Source organism: Vidua chalybeata, chromosome 11, assembly GCF_026979565.1.
Source record: "Vidua chalybeata isolate OUT-0048 chromosome 11, bVidCha1 merged haplotype, whole genome shotgun sequence".
NCBI classification, from domain to species: domain Eukaryota; kingdom Metazoa; phylum Chordata; class Aves; order Passeriformes; family Viduidae; genus Vidua; species Vidua chalybeata.
Window position 1 is genome coordinate 16731754 of NC_071540.1, and position 26908 is coordinate 16758661.

At 41.2% G+C, this 26908-nt stretch overlaps 1 protein-coding gene across 1 annotated transcript in view; it reads left to right on the forward strand.

The window, feature by feature from the left end:
- The window catches only part of GAN (gigaxonin), a 28440-nt gene extending 3155 nt beyond the window's left edge, over positions 1 to 25285 (forward strand). Inside the window, exons 2-11 of the mRNA XM_053953253.1 lie at positions 10394 to 10508; positions 11367 to 11717; positions 12171 to 12388; positions 13270 to 13391; positions 13890 to 14009; positions 15084 to 15226; positions 15583 to 15719; positions 16224 to 16352; positions 22268 to 22377; positions 23128 to 25285. Of these exons, the coding sequence (XP_053809228.1) occupies positions 10394 to 10508; positions 11367 to 11717; positions 12171 to 12388; positions 13270 to 13391; positions 13890 to 14009; positions 15084 to 15226; positions 15583 to 15719; positions 16224 to 16352; positions 22268 to 22377; positions 23128 to 23309 (1627 nt within the window). The 3' untranslated portion in view covers positions 23310 to 25285. The remainder of the gene's footprint in view (positions 1 to 10393; positions 10509 to 11366; positions 11718 to 12170; positions 12389 to 13269; positions 13392 to 13889; positions 14010 to 15083; positions 15227 to 15582; positions 15720 to 16223; positions 16353 to 22267; positions 22378 to 23127) is intronic.
- The last annotated feature ends 1623 nt before the right edge of the window (positions 25286 to 26908 follow it).

Consider the following 26908-nt stretch of genomic DNA (forward strand, 5'->3'; position numbering starts at 1 on the left):
TAAGTAGGCATGGACTTTGTGAGGGGGTGGTTGGGTGTGAGCAGTCTGTGTGTGCTGAAGGATTTGTGCAGCCACAGAGAGAGGAGCGTTACCTGTTTTTTAGTTTTGCATGGAAGCTGTTTGGCTGACTGGTTATGAGTAGGACACTTGTAAATTATAGTGATGTGTTTTCCCACTAGTTATTTGGCAACTGGATTATCCATGCAGCTCAAAGATAGCAGCTTCAGTGGGGAGAGAAAAAAAGGCATGACAGGGCACAGAAACACAATGGAAGTTTTATTGGTGTTATTGTTATATGTCCACTTGCCTGTTTGATCCATAGGATGGCTTCTGCAAGTACAGAAAAATAAAAAAAGCCTGTTTCATTTTAAAATTTTCAGTCTGTGGGACCAGTAAGAATTTTAATTTTTGTGGTAGTTTGATTCTTGAGGTTTTGCCTCAGCTGCTTAATGCCAAGTGGTCTGTAGCTCTCTCAGGCCAGTGAGGTCTAGGGTGGTTGTGTGAATTCCTACAAAATTCCTTTATATGTACAGGTTTATCTAATCCCTCTGTGTTCCCCTGGAGCAAATCCTGCCATTTACAAAGCACAGAAGTCTCCCTGCATATCTCTAACATCTTGTGGTATGTTCCTGAGCCTGAGAAAAGGAGGGTTCCTCAGGAAGAAACCGCCACAGGACAAAGTGTGGTTTTGGCTCAAGGTGATGCTGCTGTGCATCTCAGAGCAGTTATATTCAAGCCAGGTTAGCTCTTGGTTTTCTCTTCTGTAACAAACCTTCCCTTTTTTTGGTAGCATTCTTTGTCCTGGCAATTGCCTTAGTGTAGATCCATTGCCCTGGTTTAATTTATTTCGTTTGAGGGCTTGATGTAAATTACATTGGCGTGAGAGGGCTTTTCCCTGAACAAACCATGCTTGCACTAGTAAGTTTGGCCTGAGTCGTGGCATAGATCCACCAACCTTTTATAGGATAGATTTGGTCCGAGCATTCCTGGTATCCTGAGCAGTAGCAGCAGATGTTCCCATCCGAACAGATCTGTCACTGTCTGGCATGAGTCGTTCCTGGCCAGCTGAAACTTGCACCTCTTTCTATTTTGCTCATTTACTGTCTGCTTGCCTGGATCACAGGGAGCACGTGGGAACTACCTCAACAAAGAGGATATTTAAGCCCATATTCTTAGACAAATTTAATGTTGTTACATGCAGGGATTGTGCTGCTGCATTACAAATTGAATTAAGACATTTTTGTTACCTCAGCAAGTTTTGTCTTTGATTTTCACCCTTCTGCATGAGCAGATTACAGATGGCCGTATGTGTTCTATACTGTTCCCCAAGGCTTTTCAAACTCAGTAATGGACCAATAATCATATTTAAATCTTTTTTCAGAGGAGCATAATATAACTAAACACGAATGTAAATGTGAGGTTAAGTTCACGTTATTTTTACGTACTTATAAATAGCTGTACTGCTTGTAAATGGGTTTTGGTCAGAAATAACCTGACAGCCTTTGCATCTTCTCACTTGTCCTGTTCAACCTTCTGACATCTCTGAAACATTGCAGACCTTGTAAGACCCTGCAGAGCCACAGCCAATGCTGAAATAGATTTCCATGGAGATGTGGAGGGACATGGCCCCCATCACTGACCTCCTGCCCTTTCCTCTGTGTGCTGGCACTTAGAGCATTTGCAGTTGTCACAAGGGGAGCCTGCTGAGACTCCATCCCTGTGTGAGTATGTCTGGGAGCATCCATGAGTGCTGGTGTGGGAGCTGGGACAGGATGTCCCTCCTGCACCCTAGAGGTGCCACTGGGCACTTCTTGTTACACCTGTTGGACAATAAATATTGTAGAACAAGGTCAAGTAGGAGCCAACACATGCCAGGAGCTTCTGCTGCTTATTTCCTGGTACCTTTTTGGTCTTTACTGACATTTATAGAGATCTTTTATAGTGTTTTAAAACTTTTCTTCAATTTAGGATGAATACTGAAGTCATGAACACAAATGGCAGCTGGAGGTGGGAGCTGTTTGGTTGTCAGAACTCCCTGCTCCCAAGCTCTGCTTTAGCCAAATCATGCTGTAATTGTGCCAGGGCTTGTTCCCTCTTCACTGGGTGTGCAGGGTGGTGTTGTGGTAACTGCACTGTCAAGGAGGGCTCTAAAGCCATTGTTGTCTTCAAGGTTTCTTTTGAGAAGTTTGTTTCTGGCAGTCTCCTGGGAGCTTTGGAGGCTGCCCTGGGAGTAGGAAGTCAGGAACAGATCAGGCTGGAATTTGCTTCCAGACTCTGTTTTTTACATTTGGCATTGTTTTGTTTTGGTTTTGATTAAAAGAAAATTAAATTGAAATGCTATCTATTATGTTTTAGTGGTAGCTGAGTTGTAAAGTCTCTGTGGCTTTGAGAGGCAATAAATCAAAATAGTTGCCTTGGCCAGAAACTCTCTGCCTGGCACAACTCAGAAGTGCCTACATGCATGTTATGTTTGGATAAGCAGTTGAGGGGCAACAGTGATACAGGTATGTTAAAAGTTTATGGTTTGAAAAGGGATTTAGAAGTCACTATACCAGGCTTGAATGGGGAGTTGTTAATTATATTCCTGCTCCAACAAGCCCCTAGAGATCGCCTGAAGGGAAGAAGCCATAAGGCTCTTACCCAGCCCAAAATAGTAAAAAAATACAGTTGGGCTGCTGCTACACGTCAGGCAGAGGGAGAACTGGGAATCAGAGCATCTTGTTTACCCAGGAGAACTAGAGATGAAATTTCTTGTCCTTTCTTTGTATCTGGAGACACGCAGCTCATCTGTGTGCCTGACGTAAGAGATGAGCTGGGATGGAAGGTGTGGCAGCATGGGGCTGCTTGGGATGTCTGGGTAATTTATACTCTGTAGGTTGCCTTTACACTTGCATTAATTGCCTTGTTTGGCAAAACTTTTATTATTAAAAGAGGCTTTTTTATTCTTTTTTTTTCCCTTGATTTGTGGCTGGAACAGGGCTGATGTGTCTGGAGCTGATGAGTCAGAAATGCTTCACTTGTGTTTTGGTTTTTTTGGTGGTGTTCTTTTTTAATTCTTTGAACCTGTTTTGTTTGTGTTGGTCTCGTCTGCAGTTACTAAAGGAACTTATTCCTGGGGTGGACTGGCAAATATGAACAGTAATTAATGGTTTGAAAGGATTTGTTTCCTCACTCTCTTCAGACTCTTATTCTGAATATTGTACAGAAGTTTCTCTCTGTGCTGGTAGTGCTATCCATGCACAGGGGAGTCTCCACTCCTGTCTTTGCCTCTCATATTTTATCTTTTCCATGGCTTAATATGTCCAAAAAAACCAAAATAAATCACTGCTTATGCACAGCTGTGAAAGTCCTTGCCCCTATCAAGGAAGTATGTCCTTAATCCCATGTGGTTGGTGGCTGGTTTATGTCCTCAGGCATGTTGGTTTACATCCCCTGGACGATGTGGGCTGCCTGGTGCAGCTCTTGTTTATGGACATGGGGAGTGCTCTGTGTTGGAGGCTTCTGTGCTGATGAAATCCGTGTTGTTCCTGGTTCCTTTTTCCTCTTGGCTGTGGCATTGCTTTCTGCGAAAGTCTTGCAGATCTGTGTTTTCCAGCTCTGGGCATATCCAGAATTCCAGTGCTTCCCTCAGTTGGATTCCAAACATCTTCCAGCTGTTCCACAACACTACTCATGCACTTATAATTTTGTCCATTTGACTTCATACTTACCATTAATTATGAAAATCTTTCTCCAACTCTGTTGCTTATTCCTCCCATGTGCTGTAAGGATAAGTGAGGTATAAAAACCTGGTTAATCCAAATTTTCCCAGCAGATCTATTTGTGTTCATTAAATAATAATATTTACAGTAATAAAATAAAATAAAATAAAATAAATAATAATACAGGAATATTTGGGTTATTAGACACATGCTACACAGCATGGCGTTTCTTAAATATATTTAACAGCAAATTTAGCAGCACAGGTACTGTATAACACTGTACTTGTTTCTTCTAAAAAAGCATTTTTAACAAGTTTAAAAGTAGAGTTAATCTGAAAGAAGACATATTTCAAGTAAGATGCTCTTCATTTCTTGGCTTAAATCTCTCTTTCAAAAATGTCCTCCCTTGTTTTTCTGAGGAAGTCCTGGTTCCAAACTGCTACCTAAAAAGTGTGACACTGCTGGGAATCATCAGTTCACTGAGTGGACTTGAGTGTCAAGTGGAGCAGAAGAAAACCAAAACCAAACCCAAACCACCTTTCTAAAGCCAGCAGGTGTTTGTGTCACAGATGAGCAGCGACTGCTGAACCAGGTGTGCTCCACCACCTCACAGGTGAGCCTGGGCTGAGCTTGGTGCCATGCAGGGGGTGCAGACCCACAGGTGCCCAGCAGCTGATCTGCACCGCTTGTGTTTGACTTGTTTGCAAGCTCAGCTGGTGCAGTTGACTGGTTGATTTCTGTGCTGACTAAAGAAACCCAAAGTGAAATGAAACGTCAGGTCCTTGGTGCTGCTGAGAACTGCCAGGGTCCGTCCTTGGGCACAGTTTGTTGAGTGTGTGTTCTGTCTACTTAGGGCTAACTCACATGTTTAGGCAAGACACTCTAATACAGGGTAGATTTCCAATTTAGATTACAATCTAGCTCTGGATGAGCTCAGTGTAATCAGGGTAATTTCAGATTTTCATGGTAAACAAGCTCTTCATTGAGCAAAGCCCATGAGTCCTGTACATATGCCCTGTGCTGCTGTTGAAGGAATTGCCTTGTTCCTTTTCTTATGGAAAGGGAGAAAGCTACATTTTTGCCTGACTTAAACTTTTCAATAGTTGAAAAAATTAAGTTATACGTCATAGTTTTTGTTTCTCTTAAAGAAAACAAAGCAACTTCTGCAAGTTTTTTGTGCTGAGCTGTTAAATGGACTCCTTTGCCTTGAGATCTGAAGTTGGAGTTAGAGATAATCTTAAGGAGAGAGACATAGCAGAGGCACAGCCAAAATGCTCTGAGAGCTGGCACCCTTTGCAGGGTGTGGTGAAGACTGACTTTTATGTGTGGTGCTAAAGGCCAGGGTGCGACCTCAAAGAAAACCTTCTGATTTGGTTGTAAAATATCTTTTTGGAGGATGGCAGTGGGTGGAGTGAACTGCTGCATCATGTTTTTATGTTTGACCTGTTTAATAATGTGATTATTAAGGAGTTTTTTTGCACGTAGAAAGACCAGCCTTTATGGGAGAAAACGTTGCAGGGATAAAGGCAGACAAATTAAAAACTTCACCATTAAAATGGTCAGTCCTAACTAGGACTTAATTAGATTTGCCATGGAAAGCTTCTACTTGAAAGACTAAAACCTACATAAAGAAGCCCAGACCAGGAGACTAAACTGACCTTATGTTTGCATCAAAAGCAGATTTTTTGTTTTCTCCTTAGTGATGCAAAATCTCCAAGTACTCACTTGTCATTTTTGAGACTGAGTCATCCTTGTGAGCATGTTTTAGGTTTGGTGCATGTCTTTGCTGGAACCATTTGTTGGAGGTCCAACTTCATTTTAAAATGCTGCTGCTCTCTGGAGAAGGACAAAACACTGGTGCAGGTAAAGGATAAATCATCAAACCCCAATTTTACTGCCCTTCAGTTTCAAAGGACAGCTTTGCTACTTGAATATTAAAGTTTGCTAGTGTGGCAATACTGGCAAAGCATGTATAAACCAGCCCTTAATGGCTAATCTGGAGCAAAATCATTAATTTGGGAAGACAGCTCCTTTCCAAAAGACAAGTGTCTCCCTCTTGTCTGGTTCCTGACACCCTGCAGTGTAAGTAGGTCAGCAAACTGCATTTGCACCGTGGTGATGTGAGAGCAGGTAAAAGTTTTGTGTTGCAAGCATCAAACCCAAAGCGTCTGTCTCTTGTTTCCCAGATTTTTTGATGGCTGTTCACTGTAAATATCAACAACCTGCTTGTGGTGAATGTGGTCTGGAGCATTCTCGTAGGCACAGTCTTTGCAGACAGGTGTTTTCTTGTTTAGGTTCCAATATACCAGCACTCTAAGGATTAAAGCTTTCCAAGAGTTGTGCTCTTGTTCTCTGTATAACTTATGTGACCATTGTAAAAACACTTCAGCTGTCTTTTCTTAGTAGTTTAGAGATAAGGCAGAGATTTCAAAGATGAAAATATTCCCACAAAATTATGTCTGACTAAGGAAAGCAAGTGGTGTTGGTGGTGGCCAATTCCTTAATTTGAATTTTCATTTTGTTTGTTGTTTTGTCTAGTTTTTTAAAAGCGATTTAAAAGCGATTTATTTAAAAGCGATTATTTCCCTCCTATAAAGTTTCCACTGTAAAATGTAAGGAAACCAAGTTTTCAGACACATGGATTTTTTTTTTTTTTTCAATCTGCTTCTTATAAATCTTAACTATCCCACAACAGTGCTTTCGCAGGGATTGACTGTAAGGTCAGAAGCATTGGTTGTGCTTTGATTTGTTCTGCTCTTTTAAAGTAACAGTAAGTTGGAAGTTCCATCCTAATTTTAACAAGATCTGTGGACAATCTTAATTTACCTGTTGGTTTGCTTTTTGCTTGTGTTTTTTTTTTTTTTTTTATTACTTGAATCTGTTTTATGTCATTAGAGGTAAATTGTTGTTCCCAGCAGTATCAACATCAGTTCTTGAGCCTGTGTTTTCATTTTGAGGATTCACCTTGCTTATACTGCTTACATATACAGAAGAGGTACTGGAATTTTTATCCTCATTCTGCCTCATGTAGAGCATTTCAGATGACTCATTAGGATTGTATTCCTTAAGTGATGTGGAACAGCAGATTCTAAATTTGTCACACAGACAACATCAAAACACAACATCAACCCATTTGTTCTTATGCCACTGGCTCAAGGTGTTGTGTGTGCCAGCAGTTTTCTGACGAGGCACAAGATGTTGGGATGGATGTTGAGCATTTATAGAACAGTTTTATGTTACTGGAAGCAATTTCAACTTACAATCCTGATCTTAATTAAAAAATGGAAATTACTGTTTTAAAACGTGTACAGAGTCAAGTTGCTCAAAATGTAATTTTCTTGAGAAAACAGGATGAAGAAGTTGCCTTGTTTCACTTCCTCCAGCTCTGTCTTGCCTGTGCTCTGCTCCCAACTCGCGGGGGCTTTGGTTGGCTGGGAGGGTTATTTCCTTCTAGATCTCGATGTTCTGGTCTTCCATCTGAATTAAGGACGACTGAGGCAGCTTTTTCAGCTGTGGTTTGGCAGCTTGGAGTGCTTTTGAAGTAATTAGAAATGTTGTCCGCAGCAGGAAGCTGTCACATGCCTGTGTTAGAAGCAGCTGTGCTGCAGCTGGCCTATCTCTGCACCTTGGGCTGCTGGTTGCCACTTCCAGCTCTCAGCCACACAAATCACAGGCTGAATAAATCACCCTGAGGAGGAGCGTGGCATAAAGAAGGCATCGTCCTTCTGGGATGCTGACAGAATGGAAAGCCTCTGCTTAAGCATAGCTGGTAACTTACTTTCTAAAGTGAAATTTGATAGTGGGCAAGGGTTAAGTATTTCTCCATGTGCTGCCCATTGTCTTTCTGAACTGGGAACAAATATGTTTGGAAACTTTCTCCTTCTGTCTCTGGTGTTATGACAGGGATGCCCAGGCCTCAGTTTGCAGGCGAGGTGTGGGTGCAGGTCACAGCTGGTGCTGGGTGATGCAAGAGGAGATGTGGCTCCTCGCCCTCTGCTTGCACACCTCCTACTTTTCTCTCCTCCTTCAGCTTTCTTTCCATTTGGACTCATGATTTTTTTTTCTTACACTTTTCCAGCCCCAAACCTGGTTATAATATGTCCTTCCATCATATTTTTCCTCCCTTCTTCCCAACAGCCAGTAGCTGTCCTGCAGTTTTGATGTGAGTGACAAGGAGTACCTCCAGCTGCCTTTGGGAATTGCTCTCTTGGCATAGCTCAGAAGTACTTGTGCTGAAATAAATAACCTTATATTTTATTAACCAACAAATTAAAATCATGTGACAGATGCACCACTATTGCTTCCCATGACAGATGATAGGAACAAAACTTAATCTGAACTGGGAAGCATTTGCATAAGGTTTGCCTAGATATGAGTGTCTGTAACTTTGAAGTAATTTGATTTGTTCTCAAGGTTATTTTTCTGCTTTGGCTTCATGTTTTGGCCTTGCATTAGGGCCTAGGTCATTTCTTTACAACTCACAAACTGTTGATGTCTGAAAAAGTACACAGTGATTAGAACATCTACCCCGATAAGACCCAAAAACTCAGAACAACACTTTCTTGTTACCAGGAGGCGTCAGTGTAAAGTCCATGCAATAAGGTGATTTAGCTTGGGTGTGTACAGGTGATGCTAAGATGAAAGTTAGTGATAAATAGCACGAGTCCTTTCCCTAATCTCCCCATTAGTGCTGGCATCAACATGCTTATTATATGCCTTGGACCTGTTTTAAGCCCCTCAATGTGTTGGACACCCCAGGTTCTGTGTAGATGCTGCTGTGTATTTGATCATAACAGCTACTTAGAGCTACCTGACTCGTGAGATCCAGGGATCATCCAACCGTCTTTTTTACTGAAGGAAGCCAGACACTGTGAACCTTGATACATTTTATGTTAAATTAAAAGAAAACACAGTTTCATCCTAGGAATCCAGAAGTGCCTTTTGTTACAAACCAAGAATCCCAGAACTCAAGTGTAAATGGAGGTAGTTTGGATAGATTGAAAATGTGTGTAAAGAAGCATGTTGCCCTGTGTGTATATGCTCTGTGGCTCATTTGGAGCTTGTAGACATGGAAAATGCACATTTGCACAAGGGCAAGGATGGCTCGGGTTGGGGAACACGTTGTACATTCTGCTGGAAATGTACATTTGGGGCAGGAGTTTTCAGCTGACAAGCTGTAAATCAGTGCCTGCTGTTGCAGCATGTGCTTTAATGGGAGTCACATAATTTTCCTAATCTCCTTCCAGGTATTAGGAAATAAACAATTTCCTAACCCACGCCACGTTGTTGTTGTTATTTGTATTGTAACTTGTCCCAGGTGCTGTACAGACAGGGTGAAGCAGCTCCAGCCCTGGTGCATGGGCACTGCTATCTCTGGGTGTTCTGCAGAGTAGAAAAGGGATGTGAAGACAGGACCACAAGTATGATGAACTAAAGGGCTAAAATTACCCCTTATTCACACTTAAAAATAGCTTCTTACAGACTAAGGTTTTATTTGATGTGAGTTACAGCTTATTTTGTGAGAAACTTAATTTATTCCGATATGAGTAAGTGAGGCAGAATCTGCCCTTAGCTAAGACCTATTTATGTATTTGCTTAGCATGAGTGTGGATAGCAGGAGGCTGGACACTTTCAGCTTAGCAAAGCCACAGCTTTTCACATTAAGAAACTGATTCTATCTAAGAATATATTCAAAGGAGTGTTAAAAAGTTTTAAAAGCTTTTATTTTTGTGTGCTGTGGTATAGATGTAGGTCACTATATATACACAGAAGTAGGGAAACAAATTTTCTTGTCTTTATATAATGTGTTCTTCATTGACCAAATTGTGGAAAAATATGTTAAAAACTGATATTTTATTAGCTCTTGTGGCTGTTGGCACCAAACTGGTGGATGCTGCTCCCTTTTGAACACTTAAAGTTGTCTCTCCTGGAAGAAGTGTTTGCACTGACAGCTGCTAAAAGGCAAAGTGTCTGCTGTGCTATTATTACTTCCTCACCTTTTCCCCTAGCCTCCACCATTCTATTCACAGGCACATCACAGTGCTCCTGGTATGTTTAAAGAAATGGCTTGTAAGTGAAGTGTCCACTGATGTAGATGAATATTTAAAGCTCTGCTGAGCAGCACATGGGCTGTTCCCTGCAACTGTGAGTGCATGGCTTGGTTACAGCCAAGCGCAGCATTAGGCTGATAACATCATAAACTACACAAAATGGTAATGCAATCCAAATGCTTGTGCTGCCAGTGAATATTCTGATCACATCTGCTAACTCTAATTATTTCTTCATTGGTAAAAAAAGCTTTGGTTTTGTTTTGCTTTAGGTTTTTTCCCACCTTTATCAAAGCAAATTCTTGTGTTTCATCTGTCAGCAGAGCTGCTGTTCCGTTGGAAGGTCTGAGTGAAATTTTTGAATGCTTGTGATGAATGAGCTGGGAGAAAACATACTTTGGATCTTTGATGGCCCGGGTAGTTTGTAAGGCTGAGAGATTTGTTCAGTTTGGAAACGTGATGAGCAGTATCAGAGGCCATACCTACGCGCTAATTCAAGGGACAGTTTTTCCATCACATTTTAGGTTTTAACATCTCTGTCATGACTGAAGACATCCATATTCTGAGATCTCAGATTCTTCAGAAACTGACAGCAAGCAATGCCCAGATTTTGAACTTCGCTCTTTTCCTTTTCTCTTCTCTTAGAACAAAATTGAATTACAATCCTCCAAAGGATGATGGCTCAACGTACAAGATTGAACTTGAAGGGATATCTGTTGATATCATGAAAGAGATACTAGACTACATCTTCAGTGGGCAGGTATGGTATTAAAAAAACCCTAAACCTCACGTGGACTATTTGGCAAAATAACTTGAATTTTAACACTGCTATCCTGAAAGATGTGTAAAGTTTTGTGATAAAGCTTCTGCAGAGTGGGCCTGTGCATATGAAGTAGAGGCAGTAGGCTCTGCAGGAGTTGTCTCCTCTTCTTGTGCAGCAGGGGAGAACTTTAAAATTTAGAGTCAATGTCAAATGCTTGTATTAAAATTGGTGGCTACCTTCAGTAACCTGCTTTAAAACAGGCAGTGTTTGTCAGCTGTGACAGAGGACTGCTTTGGTAGCCACAGAGATGGAGACCCCATCAGTGAGGATTACACCTCAGTGTAATCCAGGAGTACACCAGGCACCTTCCCTCCCTGCCCCTCGTGCCCAGCTCTCTGGCCTCTTGTCAGATCTGCCTGCCAGGAGCCTTAGCAGGAATTAAAGTTGGTGTGTCTAGTTTATTGGGAATCAGACTGAGATTGCTGAACAAGTTTAGGTCTCAGCAGAAAAAGAAAAGGCAGGTTTGGCCTGTAATTCATTCCTGCATGTGTCTTTAAAAAAATTATTTATTTATTACAGCAAAACTCATTTTAGGTTCCTGGATGAGATGAACAATTTTATGGTTGGTTACTTCAGGAACTTATCAAAATTTCTGCTCCACACCTTCTGTCAAGCAAATGCCTTTCCAACCCTGTGTTCATTAATTAATGGTTAGCAGTCATATCAGTTTCTCCTGATTCTTACACTGGCATTAATACTCCATTTTTCAGCTACTGGGAATGAGTGTAATGAATGCGGGCATGTCATGGAACAAATGAGTGATAGTAGCTATAACTTCTAAATTAATTCTTGCAGATCAGGCTAAATGAAGAAACTATCCAAGATGTGGTACAGGCAGCTGATCTCCTGCTGCTTACAGACTTAAAAACTCTCTGCTGTGAGTTTTTAGAAGGTTGCATAGCTGCTGAGAACTGTATTGGTATTCGGGACTTTGCACTGCACTATTGTTTGCATCATGTTCACTACCTTGCCTCAGAGTATCTGGAAACTCATTTTCGAGATGTCAGCAGCACAGAGGAATTCTTGGAACTGACTCCTCAAAAACTGAAAGAAGTGCTGTCGATGGAAAAGCTCAATGTTGGAAACGAAAGATACGTCTTTGAAGCGGTGATTAGGTGGATTTCTCATGATTCAGAATCCAGAAAGGTCAGGACATCCAAATGTTTGTATTTTGAACATGGCGCAAATCGGAGTGTTCATTCTAATCAGTGGGAACTTGAAATAGATCTGTTTTTTTCATGACTAATCTTATAGACTTATTGAATTTTGCCTGAAACGCAGACCACGGCATTTGCAGTAAAAGGGTGAAAGCTGTGTGGATGGTATATTATCTGCTGCCTTCATTATTTAATAGGCACTAAGAAAAAAAAGCACCATTTTGACATTTGATGATATAATATTGTTTAGATGATGGGAAAGCAAGTAGCATGTTTATAGAGAAACTTGGAGGACTTGGTGCATTTTCTTACTAACACTGTCTTGTATAATTTATTACTTGCCAGTATCTAAAACCCTCAAGTATTTGCTAAGCACAGAAGCATCTGCATGTCCGGGTGCCTCCGTGCTGGGGGTGATTTTGTGTCCCTGCTGCCTCCCCAGGTCCACATGAAGGATGTGATGTCGGCAGTGTGGGTGTCGGGGCTGGACGCGGCGTATCTGCGCGAGCAGATGATGAGCGAGCCGCTGGTCCGCGAGATCGTCAAGGAGTGCAACAACATCCCCCTGACACCCCCGCAGCAGGGAGAGGCCATGCTGGCCTCCTTCAAGCCCCGGGGCTACTCCGAGTGCATCGTGACTGTTGGGGGGGAAGAGAGAGTGTAAGTGTGCAGTGCCATCCATGACAGCTGGTCCCCGTGCCAGCACTCATGGCTCTCTGAAAACACAGAGTGCAGAGAATGTGTGCACCTATTACTTGATACTCTCTAGCATTTGAGTTTGTTTTAGTTGGTCAGACACACCTAAAATACCTTTGGGGGTGATTCAGCAATAAATAGTTATTTTGTTTCTGACATTCAAAATGTAGTAAACTTTGAGTAGGGTTGTTTGTTCAGTAAGTGTTGGCTAGTTTTTTTTTAAACTGAGTAGACTTAAACACAGAATCGTTTCTGATGATCTGAAAAGCATCTATAACAAAACTTAGAAGTAATGAACATGTGCTTTAAACAGTTTTGTTTATAATAGATGTGGTTTCAAAAAAAAAAAGTCTTTACTGGTGCATCTGAGATAAGGTGAAAATTCCTGTTCCACACAAGGATCCCTTTTGTTTCTTAAGTACCCCCTGCAGGAGAAGGGAGGTTTCAGTCTTGTTTAAATAAATTTAGCATTTAGATGTTAGCTCTTTATAGAAGCATAGTAAACCACTCAGATAACATTTAGCATGTCAGTTTGTGAATCACTTTACTCAGACATTACTAATACTCTCTATCAGTTCTTCTTAGCTTATTCAAAGTTCATAAAAAAGGTTACAGGCATATACAGTAGAAATTAAGTCAATCAGCTTTTTATGTCTCCAAGTCTGTACAAACTCAATTTACATGTTTGGTTTGGGGGTCTTCTCCTTACCAGGGAAATGCCATGTGATGAATATACACGAAAACAAGAACAAGCCAGCTTTGGACACAAGGTGTTAACAGTGAATTCGTAAAACTCTGTCTTTGTCTTTCTGTTTCTGTTTGTTCCCTCCCCACCCTGTGTTCAGATCACGGAAACCAACCTCAGTGATGCGGTGTATGTGTCCTCTTTATGATCCCAATAGACAGCTCTGGATTGAACTTGCTCCTATGAGTATTCCAAGGATCAATCATGGAGTATTGTCAGCAGGTAAAGGGGAACTTCATCTTTGTAAAGTCAGTGTTATGAAAACTTACCAGTGCCTCAAAATCTGAGATACAGCTTATAATAATATATTTTCTTCAAGACTGACTGCACTGGGGTTATTTCATGCTTCCCCTTTGTCTGCCCAAAACTGTACTTGATTCTGTGAAAATCCCTGTCATCTGAGTGTCTTAAAATCACTATTCCTGCAACATTTTGTGGGAATCTGCTACATCTGTCTCTCCAGGAGTATTTAATGTTTTAAGTAAATTCTAGTTGCTGCATCACTGAATATGTTGAAGGGTATCTGCAGGGGCAGACTTGAGTCAGATGTAAGTATGTGCTTTACCTTCTCCAGTCCAGAGTCTGACCTGTGACTGGTCTGGATCTCTTGGTGAATTCCAGAATACAGCTCACCAGTCATGTTGTTTTGCTCAGTGTGCAGGTGTGAGTCCTCTTCTTGAAAGTCCTGTTCTTAAGATGATGTTACATTTTGTTTTACAGAAGGATTTTTATTTGTGCTTGGTGGTCAGGATGAAAACAAGGGAACGCTAAGCTCTGGAGAGAAATATGATCCAGACACCAATTCATGGAGTTCCTTACCACCAATGCATGAGGCAAGATCTCTATCTAACTGTTGGGATTTAAGTTTTTACTTTGGCAAAATGTTCCTTTTCTTCTGCAAAATTTTATTCTGAATCTCCAGTCGCTTGCATCTTACACATTCAAAATCATGCTACAAACTGACTTCGGTTTATATCCTGTTGTTCTTGTGGTCTGATGCTGACTGCTGGATCTGGAAAAACTAAACAATTGGTGAAGAGCTAACTGTAAGATGAACTACAAAATGTCAGGAATTTCATAATGAATCAGTCCTGTAGTATACTTAATGTTCTGCGTGTACTGGCCTTCTAAAACAAGAGACCTCTGAGATGGACAAAGGGATCGGACTGTGCAGAAAAGATGGACAGAGGACTGGCCAACATACAGAACTTGGCTTGCACAGACATATTTAGGTTTGGTTTGAGTTAATGCTTCCTTCTTCATAATTACATTCCATCAAAAAGTAACAGTTTGTTATTTGTAAACATATATCCTTAATACACCTGTGTTTTTATCTTTGTAAATCAGCACAGGGTGTTTATTAAGAAGTTGTTTACCACAGGAATTTCCTCTTTGCAATCTCTGGTTGACAAAGGCATGTAGGTTTTAGTTATGATGCATTAAATTTCCTGCTTGTGATATGTTTGCTGTGAGACTGAGGGGTAGCTGGGCTCATACATACAAAATAGAAGAGCTGCCTTTGCACAGGGAATGGGTCCGGGCTTTGCTGCTCGAGAGACCAGAAAGCAACAGCTTCATTGTGGAGACCACCACTATGGGAACTGAAATATGGCCAAGCTCTGTTCTTAGTTTTCTATGTGATCTCTTTGGGTTCTGCTGCTCTGCTTTTTTTTTTTTTTTTTTTTTTTTTTTTCCTTTTGATACCCTTTGTTTTGTTTAGTTGATTAAATTAATAATCTTATGCTGGTGTTTAGGACTTTACCATTAAAAAAAAAACAAAAGAAAACAAAAGCCAGGCATAATACCAATAGCACTTTCCAGACAGATACTCTGAAAAATAAGATTGTGTTCATTTATTCACAATGGCGGTTATGTTTTTCAATGTTGACTTTATTGATGTTCCTTAGGCACGACATAATTTTGGTGTGGTAGAGATTGATGGGATTCTGTATATTCTGGGAGGTGAGGATGGTGAAAGGGAGCTGATCTCTATGGAGAGCTATGATATTTATAGCCGGACCTGGACCAAGCAGCCAGACTTGACCATGGTTAGAAAGGTAAAAATTACATCTTATATTATTGTGTTGCTGCTTGTTAAATAGTCAATGCAGATATATGTATGTGTATATATATATATATATATGTGTGTGTGTGTGCATAAAAATATGTATTTTAATCTTTTGCTTCAAGTAGAAGCTGTAGCAAATAGTCTCAAAATGAAATGAGAATGAGCAGCTTCTTTTGTCTTCATACACCAAAACAAAACTGGCTGAGCATTTTTATGCCTCGCATGTTTGACATGGGGTATAGGCAACCCAAATGCCTCTGTGTGTGTGTGTATAGGCACCTTTGAGCTCTCAATACTGTGCATTTGTGTGTCATTTCAGATATATTTTTCTTTTTTTTCCATAAGATTGGCTGCTATGCAGCTATGAAGAAGAAAATCTATGCAATGGGTGGAGGCTCCTATGGAAAACTCTTTGAATCTGTGGAGTGTTACGACCCCAGGACTCAGCAGTGGACAGCAATCTGTCCTCTCAAAGAGAGGAGGTGAGGGAAAATGGAAGTAGGGGGACTAGATTGCTTTTCCAACCCTCTGATGGGAGGAAAGTGTCCTTTTTCTGATTAATCTGGGAAAGATGGCCTATGAACTTCACCAGGTCTTTCTGAGTCATGGTGGCCTGTAGTTAACATGTGGTTGAGTAAAGACAAGCATCCAAGCAATAAATACAGATGTTGTAGAAACACAGCCCTGGTGTTACAAGCACTAGTTCCCTGATGCAAAGTGAAAACAAGAAATTATAGTTCAATTGGAACTTCAGAATACTTTTAGAGAGAAATATTTTTACTGGGTTTTTTTGGGTGGGTTTTTTTTTTTTTTTTGTGATCTGAATTAGGTGCTTACAATTAATATCCATGACTCATCTTGTTGGATATTTAAGGCATCTGTGTGTATAAATAAATAATAGAGGAAAAGATGGATAAAGTTCAGACGGGTATGCAAAAGGGTTTTGATACACTGCATTAATATTTTTTCCTCGTTTGGATTTTCAGATTTGGGGCAGTGGCCTGTGGAGTTGCCTCTGAGCTTTATGTATTTGGTGGGGTCAGGAGTCGTGACGACAGCCAAGCCAGCGAGATGGTGACATGCAAATCAGAATTTTATCATGATGAGTTTAAAAGGTAACTGGCTGCAGCTCTAAACATAGAAAATAACTTGATATCCAGTCATCTTCCTGCTCCCTCACCCCTTGTTCCTGCACTCTGAATCACGTGAGGTCTGTGCCATGTGTCTGTTGCTCATTTCACTTTTTGTCACCCAGTTTGGCTGTTACTGAAGGCCCATCCACTCCACTTTTCCCTCTGACATGCCAAGCCTAAAGCCCTGGAGCCACCGTGTGGGTCTTAAGTGCCCCTGGACAGGAGAAGCACCTTGGTCACACAGGGAGTTTGTGGTTCTTCCCCTGCACTCTGCAATTTCCCCAAGTGCAGGATGCTGCTGCCCCCACCCCTACTTGTGCCCACAGCTCTCTGTTGAGTGCTCAGTACAGGTCTCTTCCAACCTAAATGATTCCATGGTTCTATGGAGGAATCTATGTATGTACAGGGATATTTCTTCATGATCCAATCCTATCTCCAAAGATTTGCAGCTTAGGGAATTCCTAAACTAGAGATAAGAAATTTCATGCATTTCTGTTCCAAGCATTTATAGCTGATGGCACCCATGTAGGCTTTTGCCATAGGAAAGACACTATGGATGCTATACATCCCACAGGCACCTCCCCACACTGCATGGCTCATCTCCTTCTGTTTGTTTTGAGTTTGCTTCCAATTACTTCATTTCTTATCTCTTGGCTCTGGTAGTGGAATCCACCTTACTATATGTGGTAACCATTCAAAATGTTACCTTACACTGAATTTTTTGTTTAGTCACCCTTTTCTCCAGTCATAACTGACAAGCTTGGTTCCTCCAGTGAGTTTTTTCTTGCATATAACTGTAAATTGGATTATTCTTCTTTCATAAATTTTAGAAAGACTTTGTGGTCAGATGTTTCAAGACTTGTTGACAAGTGAAGGAGATTAGCATGTCTTTATTAGAAGATCAAGACTGATTTATGACAGTGACCTGTATAAAAGGACACAAAAATAGAACAGTAGATGTAAATTCATTATATAATTTTCTTGCAAGATATGGTTGTAAAGAGACTTTAATTTCTGTATGAAGAGGTCTTCTCTGTTGTTCAAAGTGATGTCTAAACTAGCTATAATCAAATGAAGCTGAAGAAAAACATCCTTTAAATTGGTTAAAAGAAGCAGACAGATCAGAGGGGCTGTTGCTGCTGATGCTCCCTTAGTGTTTGCTAGCCTTCTAGAGGCTGGGGAAATGGTAGAAGCTTGTTAATGTTTTGCAAGAGGTCTTTGAAAGGGAAAGAACTGTGGAAAGAAGTGCTCCCCTCTATCCTACTTGCTATTTTCAGTGGAATTACTTGAAATATTTCCAGCCTGATTCTGTTCTTCAGAAGGTCATGATTCCTCTGCAGTGGCTGCAAACCTGTTTCAGTGGTTGATGCAGGTTGAGCTTCCATGCAGTGGAGTTTGGGGAGCTGGGAGGGCCCAGCCTGGGTGAGGCCGTGGTGCCACCTGCTGACTGCAGCACCCACGGCTGCCACACTGGGATGGGTTTGTGTCTTTGCTCGCTGGCATGCCCCAGGCCTTGCAGGATTCCAGTGGAACAGTGATAAAACTGCAGCTGCCCAACTGCTCTGAGTGCTGGCTGTGTGGTGTGAGGGCTGGCACGGGGTGGGGAGGCAGCAGAGGTGACTGATGGAGCTGATGGAGGAGGCACATGGGGAGCGCAGCTGAGATACCAGACTTTGCCTTTCGGCTCTGCCACTGCCCAGTCTGAGCTTGGAAATTTAATTCAGCATGAACCTGCAGGCAGGGCGCAGCCTGTGGGCGTTTCTGTGGAGACTGGGGACCAGGGAAGGCTGGGATGGTGGCAGCTGCTGCCTGGGGATGGTGTTCCAGGGTTTGGAAGGCCCCAGCTCAGCCCAGGGGTGCTGTAGCCAGAAGAGGGTGCAGTGTCTCTGTGTTATGTTCCAGCACTCAGCTCCAGGGTCTGTCAGTTATGCCAAGTTTCAGTACCCTCAGAGATCTGTGTAGCAGATCAATTCTAGCAGTCTGAAACCAAAATTCACAGTGATTTTTTAAAAGTTACTTGCCAATGTTGCATATTTCGTAATGAGCTGGGCTTTTCCAGCTGTTTTTAAGTGGAGAACTCCATTATGTTCACTTTGTCTGTGGATGCAGAGAGCTCTCTGGACTGTGAGTTCAGCTGTGGGATGGTGTTGGTTCTGGGGTACGTGCAGCATTGCACACCTGTGTCATTGCACAAATTTCCATGTGGGCCTCAGGCCTCATTGCCAGAGCACAAGGTCGATCATCATGCCAGGCACCCAGAGCCCGAGTGTCTGAGTTACAGGTTTTACCCCAGAGTGAATGTCTAAGGATGTACTCACATCAGTATATAAACATATTAATTCATGTAAGCTGCCATAATTCTGGCTTGAATTGGATTAAAGGACTGGACTTGTTTAATATTGTTTACTTTGACAGTAACTTACTCCAAAATAACTCACAGTGCAGAGTCTTTCAAAATTGTTATTCTTAGCCATGACGCAGACTTTTCAAAGACTGGGGATATGCTGAGATCTTCACACTAGCAAAAAAATAAACATTGAGACTCCTGTTAAGCTGTGCTGTATAAACAAGTAATAGAATAAATGAAGTGAGACAAAATAGTAGCATCCACATGAAATGTGAACAGGGTAATGTAGGAAATAATTCTCATACTTGAAGTGCTGCTGTAACTGAGATTTTTCAATTAATAAATATTTTGTCAGGCTGTCTTTAGAGTCATGTGCATGAGTGGATTTAAGTGAACCCAAAGATAGAAAAAGCTGTATGTCAGACTGCAGGGTTTTTGCAGGATGTAGATTTTTTTTCAAAGGCTATAGATTGAGCTTTGTGTGCATTGTATCCTGTTTTTTTAAATATCGATCAAACTAAAAACATATTTAATGAATGTGAAAATGGAAGATGGAAATGTGAAGGTATCCTTCACCCAATAATCCAGTGTTGCTCTACTCCATAAAAAGCAGGAAGTCTTAAATACATACTCAAGTCCTTGATCAGTCAGACTTTCTATCAGAGTTCATAATTTATAATGCACTTTTTGCACCATGTAGGTGAGTGGAGAATTGGATGATGTCTGTACACACTCGAGTTTTTTCTTTTCAATGTGGATGGTTGGAAATATTCAATACAGCCCAAATTGACTTCAGGATTCTTTGCAAGATCTGCTGGTGTATGGCCACTGCTGCCTTTCCCTGGTGGTCTGTAAGTGGGGTAGGATTTCTTCCTTCTTCTCATGATTCAAAAAGGAATTATGAAAATTTGCAGGTACTAGGGGGGAATAAAAGTGAGAGAGAATTTTCAGCAGCAGTACTTTGGTAAAATATCCTTTACAATGTTCTTTTTGCTACTGGAACATCATGAAAATAAGGAAGAGCTTTCAGCAGCATATAACTAGTGAACTAAATAGTCTTGTAACATAGGATGTGAAATTCTTCCAGTCAGTGTGCAGGAATTTCATTAAAAGCAAGTGCTTATGCAAATGTAATGAGAACACTGATTGATAGCACTGTCAGATGAGGGGAACATGGATTTTCATTCATTTCCAAGCTTCCTTTCTTGGGGTGATCTTGAGGTGACATGTCTGGAATATGTTGGCTCTGTATCACATCTTTATTTACTTCCCACTTGGAAATAAAGCAGTTACCCCCTTCCCACTCGTTAGCTACAGCAGTGTGGATGGGTCATTTTGTTTGTCTCACTTTAAGACTGAAAGAAATCAAGATTCTTTCCTTTCTTTGTTTAAATTGGGTGGAAGCCTGTTCCAGTTTCAGAGCCATCACTTCTGCCTGTGGTTGCAGCAGGACTTGCCTTCCCCCTGCTCCTCTTGGACTTGGTTTGAGTGGAGCCATCCCAGGGAAGTACGCAAGAGTTCTGTTCCAAGGACTGTTTTCAGATTCCTGAAGATTGTGAATTTTTGGTCATGGTGTTTTTTCCATACTGTTCAAACAGAAGGCACAACCCACATTAAGCTGGAGCTTAGTCAAATTCTGATGAAACATGACCCCTTGCCCTTCCTGTCTTTGTTCCTTCCTAGTTTTAACTGCTAAAGCTGCTGTGAGTGTTCCTGAAAAGTGGTGCCTGTTTTTTAAAGCATACATGTTGAGAAAGCCTGAGGATGAATTTTCACAAGCCGCTACAGAAACTTTAATACTGTCCTTTGGTGGTGCATAGTAGGAAAATGCTTGTGTCTCACCTGTGGGTTTAGGTTTTTTTATTTCAACTCCAAAACCCAGAGTATCTAGTGCAGATAAGCTCCTGATTTGAGTTTTTTCCCTTCTTTAACCTGATCCTATAGTTAGAATTAAAAAAAAAAAAAATCCAGTACTTTCTTCTGCATTTCTCTGCCACTTGCTCAGTTTTCAGAATTCTAGGTCACTTGCTGCTAAAAAGCAGTGAAAATACTGTGCCCTTCTCCTTCTCTAGTAAGGGAAGGAAGCTAATGAAATATGGTGCAAGTTGTTTTGATCTGTGAGAGTTTCTGAACCAGTGTAGAGAACTTCTCCTTTTCTCTCCTTAGTTCATCTGTCCTCCTCTGTGACAGCTACAAACCATTTCCTTGCATTGTGCAGAACGTTAATCCTTCAGTGTACAGCACAGACAAAATAATGGGCAGCCAATCCTTTCATTTGCCCTTTAAAAATTGATTTCTGTCTCCAAGATAATTGATACGGAGCAGCATCTCCTTCAGTGCCAGAAAAGTGGTTTACTTTTGAATCAAGAGTTCAGATGATGCAGAATTTTCAAAGATCAGCAGTATCTGGGAGGGCATTTTCTAACTTTTTCCTTCAAATTAACCTGGTATGGCTGTGAAAATATATGGGATGATTTTCAAAGGTTTCTCAGACCTTCATGTTCTCTGTAAATTATTTAATGAAAAGTGTAAGAGCAGTCCCCTAAAATGGCCTTGATTTGTACATGTCAGGGTCTGTGTGTGGTAACTGTGACAGCATCTGCAAAGGTGCAGCAACATTTTGTAGGAATTTGTTTCAGAACTGTGAGTTCTCTGTGGTTCACAGAGAGTATGCTGATAACTCTTGAGACCTCTTTATAAACCAGCATCCCACGTGAATGAGGAGTACATCCCCACCTGTTTTCCAAAGGCTTCAACAAGGAAAACTGCTTTTCACTTGGTGGAAAGATCAGGCTGATGTAGTGTTGAAATGAGCCTGTGCTTACAGTGAACACAGGGGAATTTTAAGATTACTGTAGGAGCTGGAAAGGGATTGAAAAGAGCCTGATATGAGATTGGAACGATCTGTGGCAATTCCAGATAAAGGACATTTCTTTTCCAAATTCCATTACCACTTTGATTTCCAGTCTTCTATCCCTTGTTTGAAGTTAAGCATTGCCAAGTGCTGCATTCTTCATAGCAGGCAAGGATTTGTTGTTCCTGATAAAGCACTAATAAAGAAGTTAAAGAATTATATGGGGGAGACACTGCTTAATAACAAGGTTCTGCTATAGCAATTTGTTTTTTCCCTTACTCTGGATCATTAAAACTTATATGTGTTATTTTAAAGACAATTTAAAGACTATTTTTAAAACTGCCTAAAATTTTCTCTGTAGAGAAGATTAACTGGCATAGTTGGCTCTCTAACATGCCTGCTCTCTTCCAGAAGGTCACACTGTGTGGCTGCAAGAGTAATTTATTATAGGTAGATTACACAGATGAGTGGAGCAATTCTGAAATTAAGTAACTTTAGGATACAGCAGTACTAGCTGCTTTTCCTGGCTGGGAGAAACCAGGACTATCCCAAACTATACAATGTTCTCTTTACATAACAAATTAATATGTACACTCTGCTTTTGAATCAAAGATTACAGCTGCAAAAAGACTCTGGATTTTTTTTAAATGTGCTCACTAAAAATCAAATCCTGTTTTTTAATTGTTATTTTTACAGGTGGATTTATCTAAATGACCAGAACCTATGTATCCCAACTAGCTCTTCTTTTGTGTATGGAGCTGTGCCTATCGGAGCCAGCATATACGTGATTGGAGATCTCGATACAGGTCAGAGCCAGGACTAAAAACCTCTTTATGCTCATTTCCTTCCAATATTTTGAATACTTAGCACTGAAGAGACTGAACATTTTAAGAATAAGAGGCTGGGACACTGTTCTGTAACTGTGGGTCAGGGGGATTATGGGATTATGCTGGACATACACACCGGCTGGTTTTGGACTTCTTCAGTAACAAGTTCAGTGCCATGAGCATTGTCTTGATTTGCTTGATTAGTTTGAAGACCACAAGAGATCAAGACTAAGAGTGTGTTACTGCTTTTATCTAAGAAGACCTGTTAGTGCCTGAGGTCCTGTTAGTGCCTGAGTAGCACCTCTCTTTGCAGTGGGAAACAGGCAGTTCTGCATTCTAGGGGCATTGTCCAGTGGTTCATATGGATGTGATAGTGACTCTTGGCTCTCAATCCCAATCAAATAGATCAAACATACTCGATTTGCAGCTGCCAGTGTCTGGCCACGCTCTGTAAAAGAGATTTGGAACTTTTGTGGCCATGTGTACATATACGAGTGTGTAGCAGGGCTTCCTCCAAAATATAAGCAAACAAAATTCCAAATTTGGTGGGTTTAAGTAGGTCTGAAATGTCATAGTAGTTCCTTTTTGACGATAATTTCAACCACCCATCCAGACACTGATTTGTGTTCCGGTGCATGCTCTCATTCATGTATTTGCCTTACTAGAGCTTAAACGTGGTGGCAGCTGCAATGAGTTTTAAGCATTTCATCTCTTTTTTCGTTAATTCAGGTACAAACTATGACTATGTTAGGGAATTTAAGAGAAGCACGGGCACCTGGCAGCGCACAAAGCCGCTGTTCCCCTCGGACCTGCGCCGGACAGGCTGCGCAGCGCTGCGGATCGCCAACTGCAAACTCTTCCGGCTGCAGCTGCAGCAGGGGTTGTTCCGCATCCGCGTACCTTCTCCATGATCCACGTGCTGCCAGGGGAGGAGACTGGAAGAGTTCTGTGCAGTCCACCATAATCTAGCTCTATTTAAAGGAAAAGCTGAGAAATTACAGCTGAAAATTACACTGTATGCTGTGCTTTGGTATGGTAACTGTTTTTGTTTTAAATGCTTACAAAGCTTGAGTCTCAGTACTTGTTTCGGGAACAAATAACTTAAGTACACATTAAAGAGGAGAGAAGGGGGAAAATAAAAGGGGAGATCAAGGAAACACCTTCAGTCGTAACCATTTGGAGTTTAAACCCTGTTATTGAAGGAGGATTTTTGTGTGTGAAACTGGTGGGAATCGGTTTCCTTTGGCGAAGCTTATTGAAAAGCAAAAAAAAAAAAAGCTTTCAGGTGCATTTCCCCTGCGGGGAACTGATACAAATCCATGTGCTATCTGGAACTGTATAGCTGTAATACACAGAAGCTACATGATAACCAACCTCCCTGGTGTGCTGCTGTTGGAGCCTGAGGCCACAGGAGGTGTTGGTCGTTGCACCTTTTATTTCTAGTCCTTTCTCAAAAGATAAGGTCTGTGCCTAAAAAATGGTGGAGGTGTGTACATACAGTTTTTCATTCATTTGCGACGGTTTCATTCTGACAAATATTTTTAATATATATAAAATGGACTAATCTGAAATGGATACACCCCAGAAAATGGATTCAGTACACCACAAAGAAGTAAACAGTTTTTTCCTACGCTGTCATTCGAGTAGCCTGATGAACTGGTCTGCAGGTGGGTGGCATGCGCTTCTAGGTGGGCTTTGGTGGCTGTTTTCCTTGAAGTGAAAAGGGAAGACATGTTTGGAACAGTTAGTGATGATTGCTGCTTTTGGTAAGAGTAAAAGGACAAACTAAATAGATTGTGTTCCTTTTTACTTCAGATTGCTTGCAAGCTAAGAATGGTTTTTAAGACTGAGGATTGTAGAAAGGTGCATTTTATGTCTCTTACAACAAAGGTGAAATATGACAAGGATATATTTATTTTGCAAAAAAACATGGGGTTTGGATTAAGAGTTAAGGAAAATTCGTACAGTGACTTTAAATTGGGATCAAAAGTTGGTTTACTAATGATTTCTGTGCTACAGTACAGTCTTGTTTACTGCTATCTGACTTTGAAAGCTGGGTTTTATGGTGTGGTTATAGTTAAGAACTTAGTATCTTGCATTTTATTTCTTACTAAGCCTTGTTCACATCAGTAGTGATATTTTATTGACTTTTGTTTGTAGTCAAGATCAGCTGGTAGAACAGTTTTACCTCAATTTTTGATTTCATTGTTGTTGTGATGGGCGGGACATAACCTGTATTTATTTAAAAGGAATAAAATGGGAGAGATGGAAAATAGAAATAGTACCTCCTGCCCTTCAGAAAAAGAGACTTTGTACAACCAGTATTATAACTACATACAAGACTATCCACTCTGCAACTTTGTGGACCTCAGACAAGCCAAACTCTGCCCTCAGTTGTGTTAGTGTAAACCTTTGTCATCTTTATTGAAATAATTTTACATATGTTGAAATATGATCCTAAAATATTGGTATTTCACTAAATAGTCCTTGAAGAGCCATTCTGAAACTTACTTCTGCTCAGTCCTTCCATAGCACTGATGTGGGGTTGGAATCACTCTGATTACTGAGCAGAGGAGTGTGGGAGGGTGGGGAAAAGGGCAGCAGCCAACCCATTGACCTTTTTTTTATTTTTATTTTTTACAATGCTGAAGTGCTGCAAAACTTGAACTTCATACATCAATTTTCTGACCTATATTAGTTGGCATATTAAAAAGTTTATATATTTATGCATTGCAGTAAACTTGGTGTGTGTATATATATGTCTTCAGATTTTAAATTTATATATAATGCTTTACCACAGAAATGTGAACCACTATTTCCATCCTTGGCTGACTTGTGAAATAAATCAAGTGCTGTTAGTTATGTAAAACTTCCCCTTTTTGAAAAATCTTACATGGATCAATTTTTTTTCCTCAGACAAAGTGCCAAGATCCCATATTCAAAAGTGATGAATGTTCCTAAGTATGTGTTTCACTTTGAGCTCAGTTTTCTAAGTGGCTTGGAAAACTTCAGAAAATGTTATTCAGAATATTGCCAGCTGCTATCTCCCGAGTCCCTGTAGCTTCCCAGTATACTTGAGGGCATTCAGCATCCAGAAAACGTAAGTGATTAATGCACATGATAAATCCAAGTAAATACTCTAGCAGTGTTTTGCAGTTCAAGTTACTGAACCAAATGTTTACACTTAGAGTAGGATTAACACTAGGTGTTATTAGTTTGTTTTTTTAAAGAAAACATAAATAAACCAAACAAATCTGCTGGTGATTGGAGCATGTTGCAAATGCACTCAGTGAGATTTGACCAAGAAGTTTAAGCCTCTGTACCTGAACCAGTCACAAACTGAATTTCTGAGCACATTGTAGTCGTGTCACGTTCCATGTGGCTGGGGACCAAGTCTCCAGGGATGCTCTCCAGGGGTTTCAGGTGCGTGCTCAAGATTTAGGCACTCCTGAGATGCCAAAACTGGTTTCCTTGGCATTGCCTAAGAGGATGGGACCATTCCCCATCTGCATTGTCTGTGGGACTGATAGAGGAGCTGTTCTAGCCTCTGTGTATGCAGGAGGGAAGGGATGTGTCTTCCTGTCTGTCTGTCTGTCCAGCTCTGATCTGTGAGTGCATCCCTTGGATTGTGCAATAACCAGGTTCGATTTCCCTCTGAATTTGGAGCAAGGCTTTGAAGCGAAGGCTCCCCTTTCTGCAGGGATTGTACCAGTGATGGTGTAGGAGTGAAGAGGCAGAGCTCACCTCTGACTTCACTTTCTCTTTACTGAGGGATGGTTGACTTCAGAAGGGGGAGGGAGGCTGTGATGGTACCAGAGGTGCTGAGAGGAGGGAGGTCACCAGTTTGCTGAGTGTTGAATGTGCAAACAGCTGTAGATTGAACTGGGTTCACTGGTAAATGCCACCACTCAGCTGTCCCTGCTCTCCTGGCACTGTGTACCGCTGCACATGATGGCTGAACCACATGAGAAACAACTCAGGAGTTTTTCTGAGTTGCAGTCCAGGGGTTTTAGGTGGTTTGGCAGCTTAGAAACTTGTTTAAGTTGTCCTTGCTTAGCACAGTGGCCTTAATTCCTCCCAGCTTATGAGCTGACACTGATGTTCAGCCAGGTCCTCCACAGGTGACTGTTTGCATGTGTGTCCTGGCCAGCTGTCTGTGCAGGATGAGGACTGGCTGGGCCACCTTGAGCTTGAGGCACTTGGGCTGGGTCACTGCATCCATTTTCCTCTCCCTGGTGAGGAATTGGACCAACCCCAGCTACTGAAAGCAGAAGATCACCAAATACAGGGTAGGAATTGTGGATGGAACGAGTGGTGGCTTTTTTCTCCCTTTACTCCATCTCTTCCCACAATTCCCCCAAGAAAAGTTTCTTCTTCCTTTTTTTCATGTGCCACAGATAATTTTGGAAAAATTTTGGAATTGTCAATTTTAGGGGAAAAGTGGGGGGGAAAGTATATGCTACTGTAAGCACACAGCAGTGTCCTTTGTGCTTGTTTTACACTTGTAGGC